The 26787-nt window shown below is 38.4% G+C and overlaps 2 protein-coding genes and 1 long non-coding RNA gene across 3 annotated transcripts; 1 reads left to right on the top strand and 2 right to left on the bottom strand.

Annotated features, from left to right (window-relative positions):
- Positions 1-6229: 6229 nt before the first annotated feature.
- On the bottom strand, positions 6230-7840 carry LOC149098628 (uncharacterized). Its single transcript, XM_089278391.1, has one exon. The coding sequence runs from the start codon at positions 7805-7807 to the stop codon at positions 6230-6232; it is 1578 nt and encodes a 525-aa protein (XP_089134517.1). The 5' UTR covers positions 7808-7840.
- Positions 7841-19245: 11405 nt separating this feature from the next.
- LOC149098629 (uncharacterized) lies at positions 19246-21633 on the top strand. The gene is made up of 3 exons (XR_016203760.1): positions 19246-19805; positions 20246-20449; positions 20772-21633. It is a non-coding gene; the product is annotated as an uncharacterized LOC149098629 (long non-coding RNA).
- A 3674-nt stretch (positions 21634-25307) lies between these two features.
- LOC149098630 (uncharacterized) lies at positions 25308-26210 on the bottom strand. The gene has a single exon (XM_089277908.1). The coding sequence runs from the start codon at positions 26208-26210 to the stop codon at positions 25449-25451; it is 762 nt and encodes a 253-aa protein (XP_089134034.1). The 3' UTR covers positions 25308-25448.
- Positions 26211-26787: the final 577 nt, after the last annotated feature.

The following is a 26787-nucleotide window of genomic DNA, read 5'->3' on the forward strand; positions in this document are numbered from 1 at the left end:
ACTCCTGTCCGGCCGAGATCATGAGGAAAACGATAAGGGTGTCAGAATACTAGCGGGAGATGCCATTTGTAGCTTCATTGGAGTCGAAGTTTCCTCCTTAACACGCAGTGGTTTCTTTGTGTCGAGTGCTTCTTTAATTTCCCATTGAATGCTTGTAATGCAACATTTAGCTGTGAATCTAGCCTTTCTTGTGTTTGCTGGAACCTCTTTTTGACGGTTTCTTCGAAGGATCTGTGCTTGGCGTTTAAGGAGGCCACAGTGTTAGAGAATTCTTCCTCGAAAACATTTATTTTCGCTGCAAGTTTATCTCCATGTAATTTGAGCTGAGACTCCATTTAAGCTGCCTGGTTGTTTACATGAGCTCCTAAGTTTTCAAAGTGCTTGGAGATTTCCTATACTTGTTGGTCCGCCTTGCGGTCTTGTTGCTCGATTTTGAGTTCTATGCCTTTGTTCTGACTAGCTATCAATTGCAGAGCCTCCATTATAGTGTCCATTTTTGTGTCTGAACTGTCCGGCGGTGGTGTTCCCGATGCGACAGCTTCGCTTGGTGTGTGTTCGGGCTGTGTGTTCGGCCTGTGTGTTGAAAACAATTTCTCCGTCCTTGTCGTTCATCTTTGAATCGCCAGAAAAAAATAAAGCGTCACTTCTGACATCAGTGTAACTCCCTGTGGGTTTGACAGGCGGACAAGGACTGAACAACTGACAGAATAACTCAAATCTTTGTACTCTTTTAATCCGTATGCTCCTTCTCGATACACTTCACCAACTCTACAACGGACATGGTCTTCCAAATATGGAAGGTCCCATATATGGCTATGTCACGCATCACACAACATTACATTAATATTATTTGACATTCCAACTTTTTCAGGTGCCCAAAAGATGTACATTGCATTTTTTCTGAATCTATTTTGTTTGCCAAGCAATCTATTTTGAAAGTACTGGAGAACTGAAATAATTGGTTTCCTGTTTGTTTTTAACCCATTTACACCATATGGGAATAGCCAGAGAAATGCTACCTCCTCTAATTCATTCTCACTGAACATGTTAACTGGTTTTGCTTTTTATTTGTGAGACAAATTACTGGACACTGATGATTTCTTTGTTATCAGTGATGATAGTGAGCTTTTTTTGGAACATGGTGTAAAGCTTATTTGTGCTAAGGAAGCTTGTTCACAGGGCTCTAACAATTCTGGTTGAAGATGTGTTATTTTAGCATTGCACATTGAAATATCAATGTTGGAATAGTGTCTGTTATGTTTCTTTAACCACATCAAACAATTTTGTAATATTATCTTTCGAACAACATTCTCTATGCTGATCTGTGAATTTTCTGACGCAGTTGAGGATGCTTGCTTAACTATTATAATGTCTTTGTCATTTTGACAGTCAAGGTCTTGATAAAACTCTTGAAAATCCACTAGAAAATTGATACAAAGGACATCTTGTGCATACTGTCCACCAGTAGGAAAAAAGAGAACTGTCATAAAAACATGGATTTGAGCTATAAAACATTTCTCCATGAATGTTAAGTTTTCCGTAGTAGATGGTACACTTTTTGCATCAAGCCTGTTAAACCTGTTACAAGGAGGCATTTTAAAGTTCTTCAATGGGGCAAAGCGTAATTGACATAATGGAATCTTTCTGACAGAGGCATTTGAACATTCATCAATGAGATCATTTACTTCACTTAATAGTGCACTGTCTTGGGCAACATAATGAAAGCTGTCCAGGTAACTAAATTTCAGACAACACACAAAACAAAACTGCAAAACCATTTACTGACTTAAAGAACAATTGAACTGGTGACAGGTCATGCTTCAGCCTTGCTTGTTTTCTCACTTTATCAGCCGCTCTTCATTTGTATAGTTGTGAAGCTTTTTCTTCTTGACTTTTACTTGCTCTTTTATTTTGATATTACTCATTCTTTTTCTCATTTCTGCAGCTGGCTTTTTTTATATTCTTTGAATTTCCATCAGAGTGATCAGTCTTGAATGATGTAACAATTTCATCTGGACCCAGTGGTGATTTGGTTTGAATTGAGGAAATGCCTCATTGTTATTGTTAGTGCTTCTGAGAGGCCTCGTTTTATGTTTCCTTGCAGTACTGCAGTTTTCAAAAGGCTTAGGTGGCTCATTTGTGGTTTTCCTTGTTCCCGACATGCCTTCTTGTAAAGTTTGAATACAGGGAACAAAATGATTTGGTTGCCATAAACTGTGAGTTGTACCAACTCGACTCCACATAACAGAGCACATTTCCAGAGATGCATTTTGAATTCTTGGAAATATGGTAACATTTAGAACATTTCTTACTTGGCTTACCGGATTGATTTACACGCTTTCAGCTGGGTACATTCTTCTAACACATGACTGTGTGACTGAAGCAAGAGCACAAATGTGCCACATGCCAACCCACAAATTTAACACGAGAGCTTGTGGGATACAGTTCCATAACACAGTTAACTGGTTACCTCTAACATTCATGCTGAAATACAAATCAGCAGCTGAACTGGAATAGTGTGCTATCCAAAATATGGCCTGACCAGAATTTGAATGAAATAAATGCTCCTCATTAAGGTAGTATTCTGTGTTGCCAATCAACTCTACAGAAGCCCTAGCATGCATTTCAATTTCCATCCCCAATAACGCTGACCGGTATCGAGTTACTTTGTGCATCTAGTGGGTAAATGTTTCTAGCTTCATAATCAATGGTATAAGCTTCCTCACTATAATGACAAGGGAATCTACTGGGAATTATGCAAGCATATTGTTGACATTGCTGTTGCAGACTCCTTGCAAGTAAGAGCAAGCTCTCATAGCCTGTTGAAAATGCATTTTGTATTTGAGAGAGTGACTGATAGAAAAACTGTTGCCTTGCATTCATTATATTTCCAATTGAATTGCAAACCTCATGAACCAAAACAAAGTTGGAAAGCTATACTTTTATGCTCAGCTCACGTAAAAAGAAGTTAATTGAGAAGTAATATAGGAGATTATCTAATTTATGGCACAGATAATTAGTTCTTTAATTGATTAACTGATTTACTAATGGCAAATACGAACTATCACATTTTAGTTTTCATTATCTCTCTGAGTCAAACTTTTGAGTGTCTGGTAATATCACATGTTTAACTTGTAGCCTTTGTGGCAGTAAAAAGGAAATAAATGCATGGTTTTGACACAAAATAATGATGCAAAAGTAGCGATACCCGGAAAGTAGTGAGCCCTCCGAAAGTAGCCAGTACTACTTCAATCCTCTGGAATTCCATGGTTAATGACTCCCTGTGGCTTCCAAGGAAAGAGATTTTAAACTTTTACATCTTCCCCCAAACTTTTTACTAATTTTCAGTCAAACAACAGTCAGGGCTCAAAATTATGACTGATACAGAGTGACTGGCAAACTTGAAAACAACTGCCCATATTTGGATGAGCCCCACTTACACCACTTTGACTCAGATATTCAGATACTCAGATAATTTTTTAAACATTTCAGCGTATCTTTTAAAGTAGTTAGTTTTTTATAGATATATATTATTTATACATGCTCTTTTTATTTTGTGTTATACAGGGCCCCCGTTGATACCAGTCCTGCGACTGAAGGGGTCACCCTGTTTAAATATCTATTATTATTATTATTATTAGAAAGTGGAACTCACCATTGCTTTGCAGCTCTTTTGCTTATCTGCAAACGTAACAATGCAGTATTTCAAAATAAATGAGGTGACAATGAGTTTATACAAAAATCAATCTCTTAAACTCATATGTATGCGTGTAAAAAATGTGTCATGTATAAATATCATGTGATGTAAAAATATACAAATTAAGTTTACGTTTTTCCCTAAAAAATAGCCTGTTGCAGATTTGAATTAATTACACTCGACCGAAAAACACCACACCTCCTCTCAGTCCTCACAAGGATGTGCATGATTCATTTCTTGCAAAACACTTCCATGAAATTGACAATCAAAAACTGTCTAACAGAAAGGATTGTATAGCCCGATTGTTTTTTCTTTGTTACCAAAAGAACCCAGTTAAATGCAGCGCATGCATAGTAAGTCAAAAAATTGCGACTGAATGAAAAATTGCACTCTCGGAAATACACCTATTTCTCAAGAACCACTAGTTAGAATTTCACGAAATTTGGCACGAAAATACTTTAGAAAATAAGTAACTGGAGTATTGAAAATAATTGAACTTTGACAAAGGAAATTCTAGATATTCCAGTGAACCTTCAACAAGGGATAATTAAAGATCTCTCTGTTAAATTACATTTATGTCTCCTTTCCCAGATGCAATTAAATACAACTTAATGAAAAAACTATAGTCAATTATTTGGTCAACAGCCGAGCTTTGTTTGCAAAGAGCGCCCCCCAAAAATGTAATCCAGATCCAGTGTTGGGATAAATTTTGGCCACACGAGGTGGCCGCTTTATTGATTAAATTATACATAGTCAAATAAAACTAATTAGGAACGATTATTTCATTCGTAAAGCTCTAGCAAAGGTGAGGGCACGAGAAAAACGGCAGGCCCACAACAAAATACCCAATACAAAGAAATAAAAAATATACGAGGTGGAGGAAGGGAGGAGGAGGGTTGAACTCGCAGAGTGTTAGGTCTGGAGACAAAGAGGACGAACTCGAGGAACACGCATCATCTTATAGGTCTCAATGGAAACGAGGCTATGTACTTTTCCGTCTCAACTCGTGACTATTGCCAAATAATCAATCTATTGTTAGTTAGGTCATCAGATAGTCTCGTGACTATTACTCAATCCTTTTGTTACGTTGCACAAATTACACTCCATCCCCCTCCGGTTGAACCCTGCTCACTGCCATTCCTCCCTAGCTTACCTTAGTTGTTAAACTGTGATAGTTACATTTAATAATTAATAAAAGTGGGTAGGAGTCATAAACACTTTTATTTGGTGGCAAATAAATTCATTTATGTCTCCTTTCCCAGATGCAATTAAATACAACTTAATGAAAAAACTATAGTCAATTATTTTGGTCAACAGCCGAGCTTTGTTCGCAAAGAGCGCCCCCCAAAAATGTAATCCAGATCCAGTGTTGGGATAAATTTTGGCCACACGAGGTGGCCGCTTTATTGATTGAATTATACATAGTCAAATAAAACTAATTAGGAACGATTATTTCATTCGTAAAGCTCTAGCAAAGGTGAGGGCACGAGAAAAACGGCCAGAAGCCTCCAGAAGGGAGGCCCGCCCCACCCGAGGACTGGGGACCAAATAATGATTGACGTGATTGTATATAAACAGCAAATAACCACATCACCTGCGTGTGGACTAAACTTGTAAAGAAACTACCTTGGTCGATAGGCTAGGTGTACGAATATACTGGAGAAAGGCGTTAGATTTCCACCTTCCTAACTGGCGGATCTGTGTGTCGGTAAAACCTTTGGCCGTAGCCCAAGTGGCTGCTCCTATTCGAAAACTGCGATTTGTACAAAGCAGGATCAAGCTTACAAAAGCAAAGTGCCCTATTGAGTTGCTCCACAAAAAAGTTTCTTTTAATGGGCGCCCCGTCTGGCCAACAAAACAAAGGACCGCGGGCGGTTCCTCTAGTAGATATGAAATCTAATGTAGTTCTCACTGGACAACATAAGGCTTCTTTATAGATATAAATAACAAAGGGGGGCCCAGTATCACTATGTTTGTACTTAGAAATTGTGAGCTGCAGGGCTGTGACCTGCCCTAGGTGGTTGAGTAACTGCTCCAGCTGCGGAAGCATAATAAGATTACTGTGATTGCTACTGTTAACTGTGATCTCGCCAATATGCAAAAATGCAAAAAAGGCTAAAGAGCACATGGCTGATAACATATGCAATTGATACGCTGACTCCGTTGTGTGCTCAAAAGAGGCAATGAGTCGCGTTAATATCGGTAATGTAATTGGAAGACGCACATCGTGCGACGGAGCTAACTTGCGATAACCCTTGAGAAGTTGTCTAATGATTGCAGTTTCTGTTGGATCATTGACTCCTGCTAGCTTGTGAGCATAGCCAATAGCTGATAAATAACTGGTGACAGTTGAGCAAGCGTAATTAAGTGAATAAAGGTGTGACACATATAGTGCTACAACAGCTGGTGTTAAAGGTAAAACTAATGTTGTGACAGCTAAAAAAGATTGTGCCCAATCTGTAAATAGTTTCCATGATCGTTTGTATACTTCAGTAGAACCCTTATTTAAGCTAGCAGCTAAAAGCATTGTAGTTATAGAGGCCAACTCTCCGGAAGAAGAGACACTGGAACAAGCGTCGGTTCACGATCCATGCCCTGGCCAAGGGACTTGAATTTCGTGACCTGTAAGCGCGATAGAGCATCAGCTTTGACATTGAGCACCCCAGGCACGTGAATAGCCCGAAATAGAATATTATGCTTTAAACATTGCAAAACAAGCGCCCGCAAGAGAGCTAATAGCTTTTTATCTTTGGTTGTTTTCTTATTAATTACTTCTACTAAGCCTTGATTATTGGTGTGAAACAAAATACACTTATTTTCTAGTTTTGATGCCCATATGGAAATGCTTACAACGATAGGAAACATTTCTAGAATTATTATATTTGTACCTATCCAGCTATCCGGCCATTTACCGTAAAACCAGTGCGATCCAAAAACTGCACCGTAACATAACGAGCCTGCTGCATTGGTGTAAAGATGCAGTTTTGTAGATGAAAGCCAAACATAATCTAAAAAGAAGGATCTGCCATTGTAGGCTTCTAGAAAAGTAAGCCATAATTGAAGATCAGATATGGTTTCACGATTTAGACGTATAAAATAACGGGGGCGTTTAATCCCCACCGTTAAATTAATTAGACGGCGCAAAAATGTTCGGCCGGGTACGATAACAGAACAAGTAAAATTAAGAAGACCGATTAAAGATTGTAATTCCTTCAAAGTCACTTTTTTCCTAGTGAGAAAATCTTGAATAAGAGTACGGCATTTAGTAAGCTTGTCACTAGGAAGTCGAGCTTCCATGATTGTTGTGTCTAGTTCAATGCCCGCGAAGGACAAAACACAACTAGGCCCCACTGTTTTCTCAGGCGCCATTGGCACACCAAGTTCATCACATGTCCGAAGGAAAGCTTTTAACTCATTATCACAGGATGAAATAGAATTGCTAACGATAAGAAAGTCATCTAAAAGATGCAAAATGCCTGGTATCTGCAATTTATTACGGGCTATCCATTCTAGAGCGGAGCTAAAAAACTCGAAAATTTTACAAGAACTCGAGAGCCCCATGGCAAGATTCCTGTCAACATAAAATTTATCCCGCCAACAAATACCCAGCAGGTTGTAATCCGAGGGACTGACTGGAATAAGACGAAATGCGTTTTTTATATCAGTTTTAGCAAGTGCACAGCCCCTGCCTGTGCGCCTTACTAATCTAATCGCATCGTCAATATTAGCATAATGAACACTGGATGCAATTTTTGGAATATGTGAATTGATTGAACGCCCCTCTGGGAAAGATAGATGATGAATTAAGCGAAACTCCCCAGGTACTTTTTTAGGAATTAGGCCAAGAGGCGAGATATGAAAAACTGGAAAAGGCTGCCTTTCAAAGGGACCTACTATTCTACCTAGTTTAATCTCATTGGCTAATTTTTCGTCAACGGCACTTGGATTAGCAATCGCAGAGACAAGATTTTTAGATGAAAAATTAATCCGAGGTCCAACATAATCAATAGAAAAACCAAGACGGAAGCCGTCAATTAAGTATTGTCTCGTTCTAAAAGGGTATCCATGGAGGTACGCCTGCAGTTTATCGACTTTGATTGGTGTTGACATTGGACGAGACAGGGTGGGACTGCGTGGCTGGTTTTCCAGGGACAGCTGTTGATGTGGCTGTTCGTGGCATGGTTGTTGATGCTGGATGTGATATTCGCTTTGGAAAGTCACATTTGTTGGTGGGATGCTGAGATCCACATTTAAAACATTCGTGGCTGAAATTGCAGCCGGAACATTTTTCCCCCCTGTGAAATTTCCAGCAGTAGTGGGACGGAAAGGGCGATTTTAAATTTTTGTTGCGTGCGTCTGACGAAGCAACAGGAGCCACTTTTTGCATGTGGTGCGCCTGCAACCACAGTTCCCAATGAATCTGGTCCCAGGGGAAAAGTGTTTTTTGCCTAAAAAAATGGAAATTTTCATCATAATAATGCCAATGAGCGTTTTTGGCCACCAGGTCCCGCATTGTCTCACTGTATTTCATTAATGCTGGTGCATCCTTTGGGAATCGCACAGTGTAAATAGCTACAAAAGTTTGAAAGGCGGTGATCCATTGATCAATTGCTATAATCCGTTTTGCTTTTTGAGCGGGCTCGAGACTAATGACCGGCCGAGCGTTGGACTGCGGAGTTTGAACAACGAAATTATACTTATAATCACTCGGAGATATTCTGTGTAAGAGCATCCCTAAATCAATGTATTCATTTGCCCAAATTTTAGATTGAATCTTTTCCGAAATTCTAGAGGCAAGAGGGACACCAATTTGGGTGTGAAGTATTTGAGGGCGGTCATTAGCCTCGGCCATGTGTTGCGTTACTAAAGAATTAGAACCAATAGAATTATTGCTATCTATGAGTGGTGGATTGTTCTCACCAGTAATGTCCTGAATCACAGCTGCGACTGACTCCTGTACAGAAACAGCTGGATTAACGTCCTCCTTTTCGTTGCCTTGCGTGTCTGATAATTCCTGCAACTTTGAGGCCTTCAACAACGGCGCCGGAGACAATGGCAGCGATATCCAACTGGGTATTGGCCTTACTGGTGCCTTCACGATCACTGGTGATGGGACGACCCACCAGTTGGCTGGGGTGATCGCTCCCAACCCTTGAAACCTCGGCTGGCGAACCTGTCTTTGCACGTTTTGATGTAGGCGCACCTTTTGCTTGTTTTGCCGATTTGGCAGCACGTTTGCGGGGGCGTACCCCAGGAACTGAAGGCACAGCGGGAGCAACACGGGCTTTTCCACGGGTCATCATATTGTTTGGTAGAAAAAAAAATAAAAACGGCTAGAAGAAAAAGGTGTATAGAATAATGGAAAGTAAATGAATGTCGGTATTAGAAGACTGTGTAATCACAGGTAAGGTAATCTGAGCATTGTACAACTAAAACCCAGCAGGTCCGTACGCCCCAAAAGTAAATATCTGTAGAAGTGCACTGAAGCACCCAAGGTGAATTTCGCAATACAATAACAACGGCCACATGTTTGGCAAGCCCCAAAATGGGAGCTGCCGCTAGGAACATGTTAAATGGCCGCAAAAGCTGAGAACATATGGTCTCAAAAAGATAAATATGTACACACGTACTTACAAAACAACAGGGTTGTGTGAAATGGACCTAATTTAAGGTGGTGGCGTGCCTGTTTGGCCCGCCGCGCCGTTGATGGCAGCGTGTTGTTTAAGTGCGTATAAAATGGCACCCCGGTAACTCCGATATAGAGCGTATTGCCCCCGGTTATTTAGGTGAACACCATCCTTCGAGAGGACTGAAATGTTTGGCTTTCGAAGCCCCTTGTGGCGCCAAAATTCGGCGAATGGTATCGCATCCAGAACCACGTCGAGGTACTGGTTAAGCAAGGCCACACGATCATTGTATGAAGGGTTGTCGCGTGGACAAGCAGCACGGGCAATTGTTTAACAAACCACAATAAATCTGGCATTGAAGTGAGCATGTAAATGCTGCACCAGGGTCTCTATTCTTGAACCAACAATCTCAGGTTTGGCGTCCTGAGGGCAAAGGTCGTTGGAACCAATTTCCAAGATTACAATATCGGGTTGTACTTTCCTAACCCTTTGAAGGTCGAATACATTTATTTTGTCCACTGTGCGACCCCCAACTCCTTGAAATGCTATCTGAGCTGACTCCACTAAGTCTAGATTATTTTTAACCCTCTTATCCACGCCCTGGGCGATGAATGCCACGAAACGACGGACGAAGGAGTGGCCCAGGATAAGAACTTTGGGTTTAGGCATGATAGCTACGAAAACAAGAGAATATACTCAACTCTGATTCAGCAAAGAGAGAAGATCAGAAATATGTCAGGAACAGGCGTGTCAAATGCAGACGTTGCTGGAAACGTTGAACTCGCAGAGTGTTAGGTCTGGAGACAAAGAGGACGAACTCGAGGAACACGCATCATCTTATAGGTCTCAATGGAAACGAGGCTATGTACTTTTCCGTCTCAACTCGTGACTATTGCCAAATAATCAATCTATTGTTAGTTAGGTCATCAGATAGTCTCGTGACTATTACTCAATCCTTTTGTTACGTTGCACAAATTACACTCCATCCCCCTCCGGTTGAACCCTGCTCACTGCCATTCCTCCCTAGCTTACCTTAGTTGTTAAACTGTGATAGTTACATTTGATAATTAATAAAAGTGGGTAGGAGTCATAAACACTTTTATTTAGCGGCAAATAAATTCATTTATTAGCAAAATGGTGTTAACTTGTGAGAATCATTACAAGCTTGTTGCATGCAAATTATAAAGAAAATCTAATGACTAGATTTTCTACAAATAAGGAAAACCGATTTTAGAGGCCTGTTTTTATTCATGTTGCCATGGCAATGGCACATACGTCAGCTTAACCATCAAAAAACCAAAGTTTGTGTTTTTCATTTGCTGCCGTTTTCTACAAGCGAAGGATCAAGGGTTTTAGAGAAAAAGGTGAATGAAACACAGGTATCAAAAACTGGGTTTAGCCACCTTAAACTGCACTCAAATAACCAGGTTTGCTAGATTCCAACAAAATGGTAATCACGTAGCAAAATACACAAATTTTCAACCTAGCAACTGACTGGGCAGCAAAGCGTCTTTGAAAATTGCATGTTAGCTTATCTGTAAAGTAGCGTTCTTTTCATTTCTGATAATATTAAGCAATCAGTGTGTTCTTGAAAAGCACGTCTTGTGACCAACTGATCTGGACCAGATCAGTTATCCAAGATCACTCAGATCATGGATTCATCAGTTCCTTTGATGCACCATGGTCATGTGTCACTGAGTGATCTTGAATCACTGGTCTTGATCCAGATCACACTCAGATGCATGACAACAAAAGCTTTTTGTGGTACGTTCTGTCACATGAGCTTTCTTTGCCGCAACGCAATCCCATAATATGCCCAATTTTGTACCCATCGAAATCACAAATGCTCAACTTTGCTTCAATACAAATTGAGAGAATGTAACACTCAAATATTTCACAGTATTCAAATTCCACCACATTACAAATGGGAAACATTTAAGTGAGGCGTAATTCCAGGTAATTCTATGCAGACAACTGACAAGCTCAAGTCAAAAGTGAAAGTGTTTGTTGTCTAATTGCAGTTGATCTTGTTTCTGGAACTTTTAAACTGCTAAGTTGTGGTTTACAGTACGACTAAACCTAAAGATTTGTTGCTTTGGAGATAAAGAAAGGATCTGGCTTTAAAATGAACTTAAAACCTTCGATCATCAAAACATAAGCTTACCGAAGTTTACCTTGTCTCACGAAACTTCTGACTAGTCAGTGATGTGGAAGAGACAGAGCGAGAGGCAGGAACTTCAACTCAGCTAATCACAGCTTAAGTTTTCACCAAACACACGTGAATATGGCAACTTACATCTTCCATAACGCACTGATCAATCTTCTGAACTCTCAGTTACATGTAGTTTGCTTATCGCCTAGAACGGCAGTAAACACAGATGCATGGTAAACAGTAAATACACAGCAGGGTGTGAAGGAATGCGGAAAAATGCAGAATTTGATGCCAACTTGTTTCCAGTTACATCCGCGCGTTGCCTGATATTGCGTGACTTATCAAACCTATTGAATTTAGTGTCACGCAAGTAATTGAAAGAGCTTTAGGGTGATGTAGCAGCTCTTGTAAGGTCTCACATGAATGGCTTGATACCCTTTGAGAGAACAATAGAACAAACAACAGAAACAATGTCCCTGGCCCTAAAACAATAACAGCTGCTAACAATGAAGAGAATTACAAGCTTATGGGAGCTGCTACACATCTGGAGCTTTAAAAACAACAAACAAGTGTAGACTTTGTAAACAAACATGATGGTCGCACCATATCGCAATGCAACAGACACATAATATATAGATTTAGCCAAGCCTAAAAGCGGAACACCTCAGTTATTTTTTGAAATGTTGTTCATAATGAAAATAATCCAAAATGTATGTGAGGTAAATTGCAAAGGATTTAATAGTTTCAGCTGGAACTAGGATTACATCAGCAGGTTGAGGTGTAAGATGGTGTGATTATGAAATATAGAGCCATGATTTCAAGGATTTCTGGGAAGCCACCAAAAATCTTGATCACGTAACAGAACTGTCTTCTGTGCTTTTTGGTGGCATTTCTTGTTCTTTCCTACCTTATTCAGAAAGACAAGACATTGTAATTAATCATTTTTATTATTCTTTCTTAGGGCCTCTTCATATGAGCCCGGTAAGCGGGACGGATTTTGTGTCATGTTCATATGGGAAATTTCATCCCGGCTACCGAGATGAAAGAATGTCCAGCAGCCCACAAAAATAGCCGCGAGAAGCCCGCGCAGCCTTAAGACTCTGGGAACGAGTGTCAGTTCAAAATTCAAATCAGCTATCAGTAAACAAACATGGCGCCACCTACAGTTGTATCATTCGTACCCTTAGCGTTGTCAGCTATCATTGCTATGTTGCTACAGCTGAATGGCTTCCTTTTGCTGTGGAAAATACAGCAGGCAAGGCCCAATCTTGCAACCAGTCCTCTTTATTGTGAAAGTGAAGCGAAGTAAGCAGATGTGTTTAAACTGAAGTAAGCAAAGTTGTTGGCATGAACCTGGTTGAACTGATTTGTGGTGGAAAAACATGTGGACCGGACTAGCACCGGAAGAGTGTGGGAAAGAAAACTTTCCATTGTCGAGGGCTTGTTTTCTGAACCTAGTATCTGAGCTGAGGCTTTACATGTACATTTCAGCTAATCCAAAATCACCCAACCACAGGGCAGAGTGCAGAAGAAAAGGTAGTAATTGTATTGTATTTTTTAAAAGACACAGGCTCTCTGAGATTGACAGGAACCAGTTTTTTTTTTATTCTTTTTAAATGCTACTTACACTGCTTACAATACAATATTAATGTAGTTACTTACACTACTTACAAAAAACTTATTACTTACGCCACTTACGATACTAACACTTACTCTATATAATACACATACTCACGCTACTAACAATACTAATACTTACACTGCTTACAATACAACATAATTAGATTACTTGCCTTTCTTACATTTCTAGCACGGTAAGATCATACCAGTTTACTCCTGTCACTAATGTACATTCCGAGTTGCAAATTACAGAAAATATGCATGGTATATATATATGCGCCTTGTTTCTTTTCCTTTCATTTTTATTTTCGTTTTCAGGGGACTAGGGTTGAGTTGTCAAGAGATTACAAAAGAGGCAACAGAGGCTCCCACTTTTTTAAAACGATTGTAGTTGTATTTTTTCCATTTCATAGATATGTTTTAAATACAGTAAGAAATCATTTAGTTTTGGAGAACATTTTTCTGTCTACATAGCCAAATGTAATATTTAGCATTTAAGCAGCAGAAGTTAATTTGGAGTTTATGTTTAGAGCTATCCGGCCTTAGGCCCAGTGCTGTATCAGGCTCTAAGGGTGTCTCCTTGGCAATAACTTGGCAAGACTGTAGCCATACTTCAAAATTGTTCCAAAAATATTGAGTTTTTGGGCAAAGCCCAAAATAAATGTACAAGTTTCTCTGTTTCTCTTTCGCAGAAAGTGCATTTCTCGCTATTGACAAGACCAATTTTTTTCAAGAAGTTGTTTGTTGATATTCTATGAAGAAATTTAAAATTGAAAGTTATAAGTTTTGTGCTCTTTGTACATTGAAAAGCCATTTGGTAAACCTTTTTCCAGTTGAGCTCTTGTTTTGTTGTGAGAGTGACGTCTTCCTGCCACTTTTGTTGACTTTGGCTGGGTGGTTCACTTTTTCCTGATACAAGTTTCTTATATACTAGTCTACTAGGTTTTTTGCTTTTTAAAAATTTTGACAAGAAACTTTCATGTTTAATAGAGGTTCTGATGTTATGGGGTATATATCTTTGAAGAAGTTTTATTGAAGAAATGATTCCAAGAAAGGTTAAAGGTCGGGCTGTCAGGTCATGTATAGTTTGGAAAGCAGTGAGCGAGAGAAACTTTCCGGAGTCATCCATTAAATGTTCTACTTTTGTTATTACTTTGAGGAACCATTCTTTAAAAAACACTGGTCTATTCCCAACTCTTATTAGCGGAGCTCCGGCGGCTTGAAGGGCCGCCAAGCGGAGCCCCATACTCATATAGGGAAGAAAAGGAAACCCATGAATTGATTTTCTCATGGTATCATGGCTAGCGGTATTGCTCGTGGGCGCGTACACACGACGGCGACGACGACGACGACGGAGTCGCGCAAGATGGCGGCCATACTCCAGCTAATAGGTTGACAGAGACATGCACCCTCGGTTTGTAGCGGGAGAATGCCATTTTTCTTGGCGGGATTTTTAAAGAAAAACGATAGCGGAGGTTGATCTAATATTTTTAAGACAGGGTTGCACTGAAGCAAAAAACAGAAAGCAAGAATTAACAGGCAAAGAAGTAGCGAAGAAGATTGCGAAAAAGACTGAGCGGGCCAGTGCTGGGGAAGGAGGCGAGACAGTACTGAACAATGCCGTGAATTATAGCTAGTCAAGGGCTAGAGAAAGGAGGTGAAATAATACCGAACAATGCCGTGAACCAAAGCTAACGAGGGCTATAGAAAGGAGGCGAAAGTACCCGACAAATTGATTCAGAAGACTGCCGAACTCCCCATGGCCAAGTTCAAAATTCGTGCGAACGTGATGCTGTGCAGCCGTGCAAGAAAATTCAAAAGTCACCTGATTTGGTCAGGTGATGAACAAGAGAAATCAAACGTGCCCGAGTGTTTTAGGGAAATTACAAAACAGTAAAAGTAGCGGAAAGAAGTGGTTGGTTCGTTGATCTATCAAAAATATAACTTCACTTCAGTCTTCACAACTTTTGCTGCAAGTTTCTGCCCGGAAGATTTACACTGGCCGAACCGAATTGCCAACTTGCGGTAAGTGACTTTTGTTGTTGCGTTTGCTATGAAAATTAACAAGTTGCCTCGGTGATATAAGCTTATTTTCAATTGGAATCCATTAAAGGTCTTCCTTATTTGAAGCCATGCTGTAAGAGATTTTAAAAATTGCATCGTTTTAATTTCGCTCGTCTCTAAACAATAACACGTGAGTTGCTTTGGAGGTTGCTGTAAGTTGTAAACAAATTAAGTTTTCTGTCGATTTTCGTCGTCAACTTAAGCTTATAACCTCACGTCTAATAATAAGCTTAACCAAAACCGTACTTGTAAACACGGCCGGGCGAGTTTTGAAGTTTTCTCTGAGTTAGTTAGCACTGCCGCTTCGTAGACTGCTAAAATTTCTTCTTCTCTTGTTGAAAACCAAGGAAGGTCTACAAACCATTTTAAGCCAAAGCGAACAGGATTTGCTAAATTTAATTTTGTTCCTATGTGAATATTTGCATATTTTGATTACAAAGTATGGAGAGTTCCTCGTTTTGTTAGTTCAATTTATTCGGTTTGGCGAAATGCTTTTGTGAATTCCGAGTTTAATTTGGTTGAAGACTGGTAAAGCTACTGCCAATAAAATGACTGCAAAGCTAAATTTAATTTAGCTTTACAGTCATTTTATCAGCAAAAATACAGACTCTCCGTAATATTCGAATTTAAGCGTGAATAATTTTTAAACTTTAACACCGCAAGCTTAAACGAATTTTCTTTATCCTCTCTTTTATTCGGTCACCTTTCATTGAGAAGGGATTTGCTGTTGATACTCGAGCTCAGATGTAGTGATATGCATCTTGTGTTTATAATGTAGATTTCCTCGTTTTATTTTGTTGTCTGTCCAATTAGTTCGGTTTGGTGAAATGCTTATATAGTCCAAAATGTCGAGTAGACGATTATGCATGGCAATCCTGTCTGCAAATAAAGCTCTGCTTTGATTTTGATTGGCTATTTCATTTTATTTGTGCCATTGCTTTTGGTTGGGGTACATGGACCCTATTTTCCTAATAAGAGGTTATTCCCCAATGCGGTATTTACACTTAATATGGAAATGTTCCTAAAAAGTGAGATGGTACTAATTAACTCGGTAAATTGAACAGTGTAATAGAAGTTCTTGCCCTGACCATTTCTCGGTAATAAGAAGAACTTTTACATACATATATACACAATTTAGTTGGAGAGAACATTGATCTCCTATCTCCATTCTCTCTCTCTCTCTGCTCTCTTCTTCACACTAATTTTTTATTAACTAACTTATTAAATGAATGTCACTGACTGTTTTCTTTGTTGTGCATGCATACTTTTTTGCTCGTCGAAGAAAGTTTCAGTTTCTTCCTGGCTGTACAGTTTCCTTTCTCCTGTCCTGTACCAATTCGATTGTGATATAACTTTGTGAATTCTCTATTCTCCTTAAATTTTATCTCATCAGGTTGATAGAATGCGCTCTCAGAATGTTTCATCATTGTCTTCAGTCGCTACAATTTTCCGTAAAAAAGCAATAGTTTTCTTAATTTCCTTTTACTTTGTGTTAGGACTTTTTAGCATGCCTGTAATTGGCCCATGGGCATTACGGGAGAATAATTTTCAAGTAAAGAATTACATTCGTTTTAGTGTTGAGTATTTTAAATTGTTATGAATTAGGCATTTCTTTTTATTTTTTATATTTTTCATTTTAGTCACACGCAATGTTTTATGATTTTACTGAGGTATACCATGTAAATGTATTAATCATGCACTGGAATTGGCCAATCAGAGTGTGCATTATATCGGCTTTAAACACAAACCATATATAATAAATGACTTGTATGTAAATTATATTTTTATTACAGAGAACTGGACAGGGCAAGAATTTCTTTTGTGAATTTATATATTAATTCCTCCCAGTGCTGTCAAAATGTCTCAGGAACCTTCATTTCTGATAATCTATTATTTTCCACCATACCTACAGCACAGAAGCTCACCAAATCCTAACTGATAACTAACATGAGTGTATCTCTAGCCTTTGCTGTGTGTTACATGTATGTTCTGTTATCCTGCCTTAACTGCTAGAAACAATTTTGACAGAGCTGTTGCAACAGTTTCACTTAAATTGAATTCCAGCAACAGCGCTACATGTAGCAGTGTTATTGAGTTATATGAACTTTATGGAGGATTTTAAATTTTTATTTTTTTATGATTACAGACGACAACAAAATATACACGTGTATACATAACCTGGTGTTGGTTACAAACTGTAGTTCATAATGGTCATCCTATTACAGGGAAGGGAGAAAAGTTCAGAGAGTTTAGAACATTTCTTCCCCCAGCACACCTTCTGTCTATAGGTGCAATAATTGAGAGGTTATATATATATACGAAGAGTAATGTAAAGTTACTGTATAAACTTAGTATTAAAATCTGACATTTGAACGCCTCCTTTGCTAAAATTAGTCACGATTTAATTATTATCACTCCCTGTGAATTCATAGAGATTCCAGAGGCAAATTATCACCTAATGTGGAAGTCCTGTCTTCAAGTGAGGGAAAATGACACAAAAGAGTTACAATGAGAGTAAAAAGAATTGTGAATGTTCATATGGTGTACATTATACATCATGTAAAGGTATTTGGTGAGTGCCAAAGGCATAACATTTCATGTATTGCTTTTTCAGGACAAAATATATAACGTTTTAAAAGGTGTGATCAGAAAAATAATGAGTACATTGTCCAGGCAGCGCCAGTTTATGGACGGCATATGCAGACAGTGAGAGGAACTGTAAACACTACCACGTAAGTTAGTTTTATGCTTATGACTTCTTGTTCTTGGATTTTGTGTCATTTCATCACAAGAATAGGTAATGAAAGATGCAATAGTTGTTGCAATATATTTTTGAAGGAAAACTTATAAGTCTGCCTACGCTGGATAACAGCCATGTGTAAACTGAATGTGAAGCAAACACTCTGTTAAAGATGGGGCAACCCTAAAACCCAGAAACTGGAATCCGGAATCTGGAACCAAAAACCGGAATCCAGAAACTGGAACTGGAATCCGCAAATCAAAGAAAATAAGTTCTTCAAATACACGAAAATTGTTTTGCTTAGCTTTTCGACTGTAAAAAGTAAGCTGCCAAGTGAAAAGAACCTCAAACTTAACCTTTTTTGAAACAAAAATTCCCTGTCAGTTGAAATCGTGCAACTGTTATTTTTAGTGAGGGCTATGATTATGAGAATCTCCGTAAAGTGTGTCTTAATTTTATTCCAAGCACCTCGAGAGTGTCTAAAATAAGCTTGCTGGTAATTGCCATTTTGTTTAATAAGTGATCTTCAATTTACCGGGAGTATAAGTTTATCCGTTATGTCTAGTAGATACTGAACAAGATAGAAAATGTCATAGAGAACAGGATATCCATCAGTGGCAGCCCCCTGTACATTGACGGTCACGCCCCCCACTTTCGAAGTCCAAGGGCTAACCCATCTGGTCTAAATATGAAATTTGATTTTTCCAACAGATACGAGACCAATTCCAGATTAACACAATTTCCACACTGATACTGTGACAAGTCAGCCTTTCATATTCTTGGCAGCCATCATATTAAAACAATTTGTAGAAATGTTGCACACTTACTTCCGTCTGCTTCTCACTTGCTAACAGATCAGACCACATGTTGTTAAAAGATGCTAAAAGACTGCCAGAAACTCACTGCAATAGCCTATAATAGCTTGTTGTTAATGTGCTGCTCACCAGTCTTCTCAGAGCAATTTGATCTAGACAAGAAGCAGGCTCTCACCAGGGCCAGCTTGAACAAAAGATGGGTAACTTAGCCTATGAGCAGGCTCTCATGTTTGGGTTGGGGGCGTGAGTGGCAAAGCCGCATGAAGGCTCTTGGTGACATGCCAATGCAGAAAAACACTAGACACCTATTTAGCCTGCTCAGACACTAGAGACAGATACTAGAGCCTGCTCGCTGGTTATGAGTAACTCTATCCACCCAAAAAACCAGTAACCCTGACTGGATAGTGATGTACCCAATGGATAGCTTTATGCAGCTTTTGAACAACCGGGCCAGATATATAGCTAAGGGTTGTTTAGAACTAGTCAATAATTTTTTTAGCAATTAAAGTCTGTGGCTGAAGTAAAGCCAAGAAAATAAATACCAACAAAATAATTTTTGCTCACATTTATTTATTAGACATTGCTGAAGTGAATTATTTCTATCATCATTCATAATATCTGGATTTCAGATTCTGGTTTTTGGTTCCGGATTCCGGATTCCAGATTCTGGATTCTGGATTTCGGTTTCCAAATTCAGTGTTTTAGGGTTGCCCCAGATGATGTATGTGCATATGTTAATCTTGAATAATCTGAAATTTCAGAGAGTTTAAAAATATCATGTCATATCTGTGATGGTTCTGAGGTGGAGGGCTGTTACATGTACATGTAAATGTCTCATGCACGATTTTTCACTCGTTATGATTCAGGTGCAAATAGTTTCTGTATCTGTTGATGTGCAACAATCTACACCAATATTTCAACCTAATAATGTACAGTGTATATTAATTAACCAAATTATGCTGTTTTTAGTTGACCAGTGCTACTACATAGTAATGTGAAGTTGAAGGGCACAAATTTAAAAACACGCCCAGTGTCAACTTGTCAAATATATGAACTGGCCAGACAGTGTAGATTAAAAATTCTCTGAAAGGTAAGATGTTTCTTAAACATTATTTTGTAATTAATGATTTCTCAGACATTGTTTTCTTCAAGAAAGGATTCATACCCCACATGGAGGTTTTTTCTCTATTAGAGCTCTTGATTCCTGATACTTTAATTTGGAATTTCTAAAGACTGGCCATGAATGGGTGTTGGGTGTGAATATCTTCTGGAACTGCACATTCATTCATTGAGTAAGCAAGAACATCAGTATTTATCCTGACAAACTCTGATTTTCTTCTGGAAGCTGAACTCATATACAGTTGTGCAGTTATATGTACAACCAAACAGCCTGGATGACCCTGTGATTGGGACTGTGCACATTGTTGTAACCCTCAATGTTCCAGTTTCTTGTTTGAAGCAAATTGCATTTGCTCTTGAAAGCAAGTGGCGAAGTTCATAAGAGTTATGTAAGTTTGCTTTGTATTTCAGGGCAGAGCCTGCCACAGTGAAAGTTGGAGTACCAACCCCTAGCATTTGATTCACTACTAACACTCAGTAAACAACTAACAATGAAGTACACTGTATATCAAAGAAAGGAATTACATGCCTGTTCCTGTCAGTCAATATATGAACAGTTTACAGATGGGGAGCCTGTATTAAAACATCAAAGATTTTCAAAGCAACCATGTCCTGGTGAGATATTTCTGAGGAAATATAAATTTAAGGTCCTTATGATTGCTTATAGGCAAAGATTTTTATTGTAAACAATATCTTACTGAGTGTATTTTTCTTGTGTACTAATTGTTGTAGAACACAGACATCACTGTTATGACAGATATTAATTTGTGAAAAGTTCTATAAACAAATGCATCTGGGAGCAAATTAATTTATCATGGATGCAGCTTCTGAGAGATCCCCAATATTAATGGAACATACACTGTTCATACATGTAAAAGAGTTCAGTAATTCATTACTTATGATTGTAATGCTTTGTTTGGTTTCTCTGTATTTACAGACAACTTGATGGGATTATAGATTCTGCACCAAGTTCATTGAATAAACTGACTTGGAGGTTCAGTTCTGCAACCCATCCTGTTTGTAGTAATATCATAGCTGCAACATTGTGACAGATACACTGCATTACAGTATTAAGAAACACATATTAACTAATTATTTTTAAGTTCCTTTTAAATTAATCAGTTTTTCTTAGAGATAATTTACTCATGGTTGAAATAATTGGCTTTTTGGCTTTAAAAGGATATTTACTGAGCTTTTAAATCAATTTTGTGATAATCTGCATTGGACATGGCATAAATTGATATTTTGCCAACACGAAATGGAGAACTGGGTCTTAAGCAAAGTTGCAGGATTAGCATTTTTGTAGAAAGAAAGGGTTGAGAAATTTGTGACATTCTACAGACAGCCTTGCCATTCGCAATGTCCGATAAGGTTAATTTGTTCCATTCTGTTGTAGAAATAGTGTTCTCTAATTTATAAATTATTTCAATCTGTTGTTTAAATGATTGCCTTATAACCCCATGTCTGGCTTGGTGCATGTAGGATATTGATGTATTTTTTAGCCATTTTGCTGTAAATTATCTTAATTGATGTGTCAATCAAAACATATCTTGGAAATGCTGGGCTCTTCTGACAAATGTACCTATGCCTGATAACCTTGGAGTGCATTTGGTTGTGTAGTACAGACAAATTACATGTACATAATAACTTCCTCTTAGCTTACTGATAATTCTTGGTATAATTTAATCATAGCAAAATTAATTAATGGAACCCAATAACAGCTCTTGTAGTCCACAGTGCCAGTCGAGAAAAAGAACAAATCACATTGAAATTGAATAATAAAATTATAATTAGAAGCCTATGCAAGTATTCATGATCAGCAAAAAAAAATATCATAAGTACCATTCATGCGAGGGTGATTTTGCTTATTGCAAACCCTTCCAGCAGGAGGAGACTCCATACAATAGTGAAGATGGCTAAATGTATCTTTGGGGACAAGTTAGAAAACAAAACTTTCCAACTTTTCACCTATGTATACTGTTTTGGTATTTTTGTGAGATTTCATTTGGTAGAGATTCAGGGACTGAGTATATTGTAACCACTGCATTTCAATCAGTCCCCACAACAAAAAAATGTGTAAACTTCTTTTGTGTGGGAATCCCCATGTTAACTAAGGAAGAATATAATGATTAATAACAATGCCTTGTCTTTCTGAATAGGGTAGGAAAGAACAAGAAATGCCACCAAAGAAGAAATCCTTGAAATCCTTGAAATCATGGCTCTATATTTCATAATCACACCATCTTACACCTTGATCTGCTGATGTAATACTAGTTCCGGCTGAAACTATTAAATCATTCGCAATTTACCTCATACATGTTGGATTATTTTCATTAGTAACAACATTCCGAAAAATAACTGAGGAGCTCCGCTTTTAGGCTGGCCTAAATCTATATATTAGTGAATTATACCATAAGGGCGATGACCGAAAGTGATAGTCTGATACAATCTTTTCTTCATAATTGGCTTCTGACCAGATTTCAAGAATTTCTTTGAAAAAAGGATCTGATACTTTAATAATGTTACGACTGTCTTCTATGTTTAGATTTCCAGTTAGTGTTACTTCACCTCCATATTTTTCAAGTTCTGAGTCAAAAAATCTTTTCCAGCTTCCATTGTTTTCCTTATCTAGATACTTCTTTATCCATGTGGCTTTGAGAGACCTATTAAAGGAGGTTATATCAATCATTTTAAGTCCCCCTTCTGAGTAATCATTAATCATTACCTTTCTTTTTATTTTGTCGCCTTTGTCATTCCATAAGAAGTTGTAAAACATTACATTTATCTCCTTTATTGCTGTATGACTTGTTTGCAGAGGAGAAAAAATATATACCAGTTGTGAAGCTATGAGGCTTTTTAAAACAGTAATTTTACCTAAAAGGCCAAGTCTGCAAAGTTTCCAGCATCCCAGCATCGATTTAATTTTTTCTATTTTATCTTTGTAATTCAAAGATATAGTTACATCAGGGTCTGTTGACAACCATACCCCTAACGCTCTGACTTTTTTCTTTGGCCATTTGAAGTCTTTTTCAGGGCAAAGTTTAAAATCCCAATCCGCACTTGCACCGATCCACAAAGCTTCTGTCTTTTTGCAGTTAAGTCTGAGGCCGGATATATCACCGAAATAGTCTATTATCTTCAAAGATTCTAGGAAGGATTCTTCGGAGCTGTCTAAAATAAGGGTCGTGTCATCTGCATATTGGCTAAGTTTAATTTCTTTGTCCTTTACAATTATGCCACGGATTTCTTTTTTTTGGCGAATTGCATTGGCGAGTACTTCCACAGAGAGAATGAATAGATACGGTGACAGAGGGCAACCTTGCCTGACCCCCTGGTTGAGCTCAAAGAAATTACTTGCCCATCCATTGTTTAAAATACAGCTTTCGCTATTGCAATAAAATACTTTTAACCAGTTCAGCAGTGATGGGCCGAAACCAAAGTATTGGAAGGTTTTACGAATAAAGGGCCACTCTAGGGTATCAAAGGCTTTTTCAAAATCAAGAAAAAGGAGCAGACCCAGCATATTGTTTGCTTTTGAAAATTTGATGATGCTGTCTATTAAACGAATATTTTCTCCGATGAATCTGTCTCTAATGAAGCCGGTTTGATTGTCAGAAACAAGTTTTGGCAGGAAAGTTTTGATGCGGCTTGCAATAGCTTTTGTTGCAATTTTGTAATCGCAATTCAAAAGCGTTAAAGGTCGCCAGTTCTTTATTGAGTTAAGGTTAGCATCCTTTTTTGGTATGAGCTTAATAATGCCCCTCCTTTGTGATATTGAGAGCTTTCCAATTTCGTAGGAATAATTAAGAGTGTATCAAAATTTCCGCCACGTCATTCCAAAACACTTTGTAGAATTCACAGGGGAGACCATCGGTTCCTGGGGATTTATCTGTCACCATACTTTTCAGCGCTTCTAAACATTCATTCTTCCTTAATTCGCCCTCACAGAGAGATTGTTCATCGTTATTTAAAACCTTTTTGTTTTCTTGCTGTGGAAAGAAGAAAGTCCCTTCTTGGTTGTCAATAGCTACATTGGAACTGTAAAGATTTCGGTAAAACGATTCACATTCTTTTAAGATCTCTTTGTCTGTACAAATGAGGTCGTTGTCATTGACTTTGAGCTGGGTTATTGTTCCTTGTTTACAATGTCTCTTTTCCAGATTGAGAAAGTATTTGGTATTTTTCTCACCTTCATTGTACCATTGAGATTTAGATCTTAAAATTGCTCCTTTTGTCCTGTATTCTATTATTGCCGCCAGTTCGCGTTTCTTTGTTTCAAGGTCCGACCACACTTGTTCTCGTCGAGTTTCGTCGCCACTAAATTCAGGAAGACGTTTTTCAAGAGTTGCGATTGCTTGTTCTATTTCCTCCTCTTTTCTAGCGAGTTTCTTTTTCTTAGAAGTTCCATATTTCAAGGACTCCTCTCTCACTTTCAATTTAACCATTTCCCATAGTAAATTAGGGTTAACAGTATCATCTTGCACGTATTCAACCTTGGTTTGTTTTATGATTGATTTTATCCGATTAACATACTCAATGTCATTTAAAAAAGAGGTGTTAACTTTCCAAAAGCCTCATCCTCTATTGTTAGAATGCAGCGAGATTTGTAATGTAATCATGGAATGATCCGTTTTGTATCCTGGTAATATGTCCGCACTGACGGTGTTACAAAATGTAGTCTGATTTACTAGGAAAAAGTCGAGCCTACAGTGAACTTCAGGTTTCTTTTGTTGCCACGTGAATCTGGAACTCTCAGGGTTTAAAACTCTCCATGCATCTATTAAATCCAGGTTTACAGAGAAATCGTTTATCACTTCCAGCGATTTTTTGTGGGATCTGGCAACACCACCTTTTTTGTCCTTGTCAACATTCAGTACTAGGTTAAAGTCTCCACCAACAATTATCTCCTCGCATTTAAAGTCGAGTAGCTGATTAAAAACAGAGGTGAAGAAATTCGGATCATCTTCGTTTGGAGCATATATATTTGCTAAGGTTATGTGTTTTCCATTTGTAATCAGGTCACATATTATGAATCGTCCCTTGGGATCGGTGTAAGCTTTCAAGAGCTGAAAACTGAAATTATTGTTAAAAAGTATGGCTACACCTGCTTTGTTACTAGAACAACAGCTGAATAATGCCCGGTAACCCCATTCAGCTCTCCAATCATGCATATTGTCTTCCGTACAATGGGCTTCTTGGATAGAATATACCGACATTTTTTTACATTTGAGCCAGTTGAAAATTTCACGTCTCTTAAACTTGTCTCCTAGTCCCCGAGTATTAATCGATCCTATTCTGAGATCCATTTTTCTCATATATTTTGTTAAAAATAATTTGATCGAAGGCGCTCAAGTGCATTGCTGAAATAAACCTTGAAAGTGTAAGCTGGCAAAATAAATAAAAAATACGAATATTTACATATCTACACATAAACACACTTAAAATCAATAATATTAGAAGACTACTGATGGAATACGGTTGCATTCGTTACTTTGTTCGTATTTTTCATTTTAGAGCCGCCTAATATTAGTTCTAGATGTAGCGGAGGCCGAATCTATCAGGCATAATAATAACAACAACAAAAAATAGAAAACTATGTATGGACACATTATGCTTACAGTTCAAGTTCCTTACCCAAAGGCCAAAATTTACCTCGGACGAACAGCTTGTCGGGCTGTGCCTTGCTAAATGAAGCCGGGATGTTGTTTCTCCTGGCCTTCTTAAAGGTATCCATTTGTGCCCTCCGCCGCTCCACGATCTCAAAAGGCAGATCTTGATACATCTTAAAATTGGTTTCTCGCAGTCGGGGACCTAAAGCGAGCATGCTTTGACAGTCCTTGAATCTCAGAAATCTTGCTAGAATAGGCCACGGTTTCCCTTCTTTCTTCTTACCAAGGCAGTGGACTCGGATTTCTACCGAGGCAGCATCAACATAGCCAAGATCCCTTTCAAGGAAAGAACGTAGCACCAATTCCGTATCTTCTCTGCTCGCGTCGTCCTCTGGAATGTTTTCGAATTTCAAATTTTCACGCCTAGAGTAGGCTTCAAGATACAGGTGTTGGTCTTCTACTTCTTTTACTCTGGCTCCAAGCTTCAGGTTCTCCTCCTCCAGGCTTTTTAACTTCGTGTTGGTATTATCTTGCAATTTTTTTAGACTCTGCGAAGCTTCTTGGCGATCTGCTTCGATTGAATTCAAGCTCTCTTTAATATCATCAACATCGCATCTTGTGGTGGCGTGACAGCTCTCTAAATTTTGCACACGTCCTTCAAGTTTCAAAAGAGTCGCTTGAAAATCTTTCATTGATTTTTCAATACTGTCCAGTTTGTCTAGCTTCTTTAAAATATTTTGAAGTGTGTCACTAAACTCTTCGGTCATATTCAAGGCCAGTAAACTTACATCTTCTTCTGTGTCTAGCTCGCTTACTTCATGGACACGAACAGCGTGCTCGCTGCTTTTCAATTTTTTGCTTTCTGGAGAAGCGTTCTATATCGAAGATTTGTCTGACGAAGACACTCTAGTTTTCCGTTTGTTCAGTGTTTCCTCCAGAGTTTCGGCCATTAAAATCCGCAGAGTAATTTAATTTAAGGCAGGCGGCTTAAGAAAACACATCTCACTCCGCCATTGCTCCCCAGTCCCCTGGAATAGCACTCAACACAGCATCAGCTCTTGTAAGTGAGGTTTGTGAGGCTATTTCAAACTATCTTGGCCCAAAATATTTCCATCTTCCAAAGAATGAAGAAAGCATGAGGGAGAAAGTAGCTGAGTTTGAAGCAAAATTTGGAATGACACAAGCTTTTGGTTGCATTGATGAGATGCATATTCCAATCGAATGCCCATTAGAACACTCACAAGATTTTTTCTGCTACAAACAATTCTTTTCATTAAGTGTACAGGCTGTGTGTGACTACAAAGGTTCCTTTATAGATGTTGAAAGCAGGTGGCCAGGAAGTGT

The sequence above is a fragment of the Orbicella faveolata genome, unplaced genomic scaffold (genome assembly GCF_042242905.1).
Source record: "Orbicella faveolata isolate gen_17 unplaced genomic scaffold, um_ofav_v1 contig_46, whole genome shotgun sequence".
Taxonomy (NCBI): domain Eukaryota; kingdom Metazoa; phylum Cnidaria; class Anthozoa; order Scleractinia; family Merulinidae; genus Orbicella; species Orbicella faveolata.

What these genes read in the sequence shown, in the direction of transcription:
- LOC149098630 (XM_089277908.1), bottom strand. Translation starts at nt 26,210, where the DNA reads ATGACCGAAGAGTTTAGTGACACACTTCAAAATATTTTAAAGAAGCTA.
- LOC149098628 (XM_089278391.1), bottom strand. Translation starts at nt 7,807, where the DNA reads ATGTCAACACCAATCAAAGTCGATAAACTGCAGGCGTACCTCCATGGA.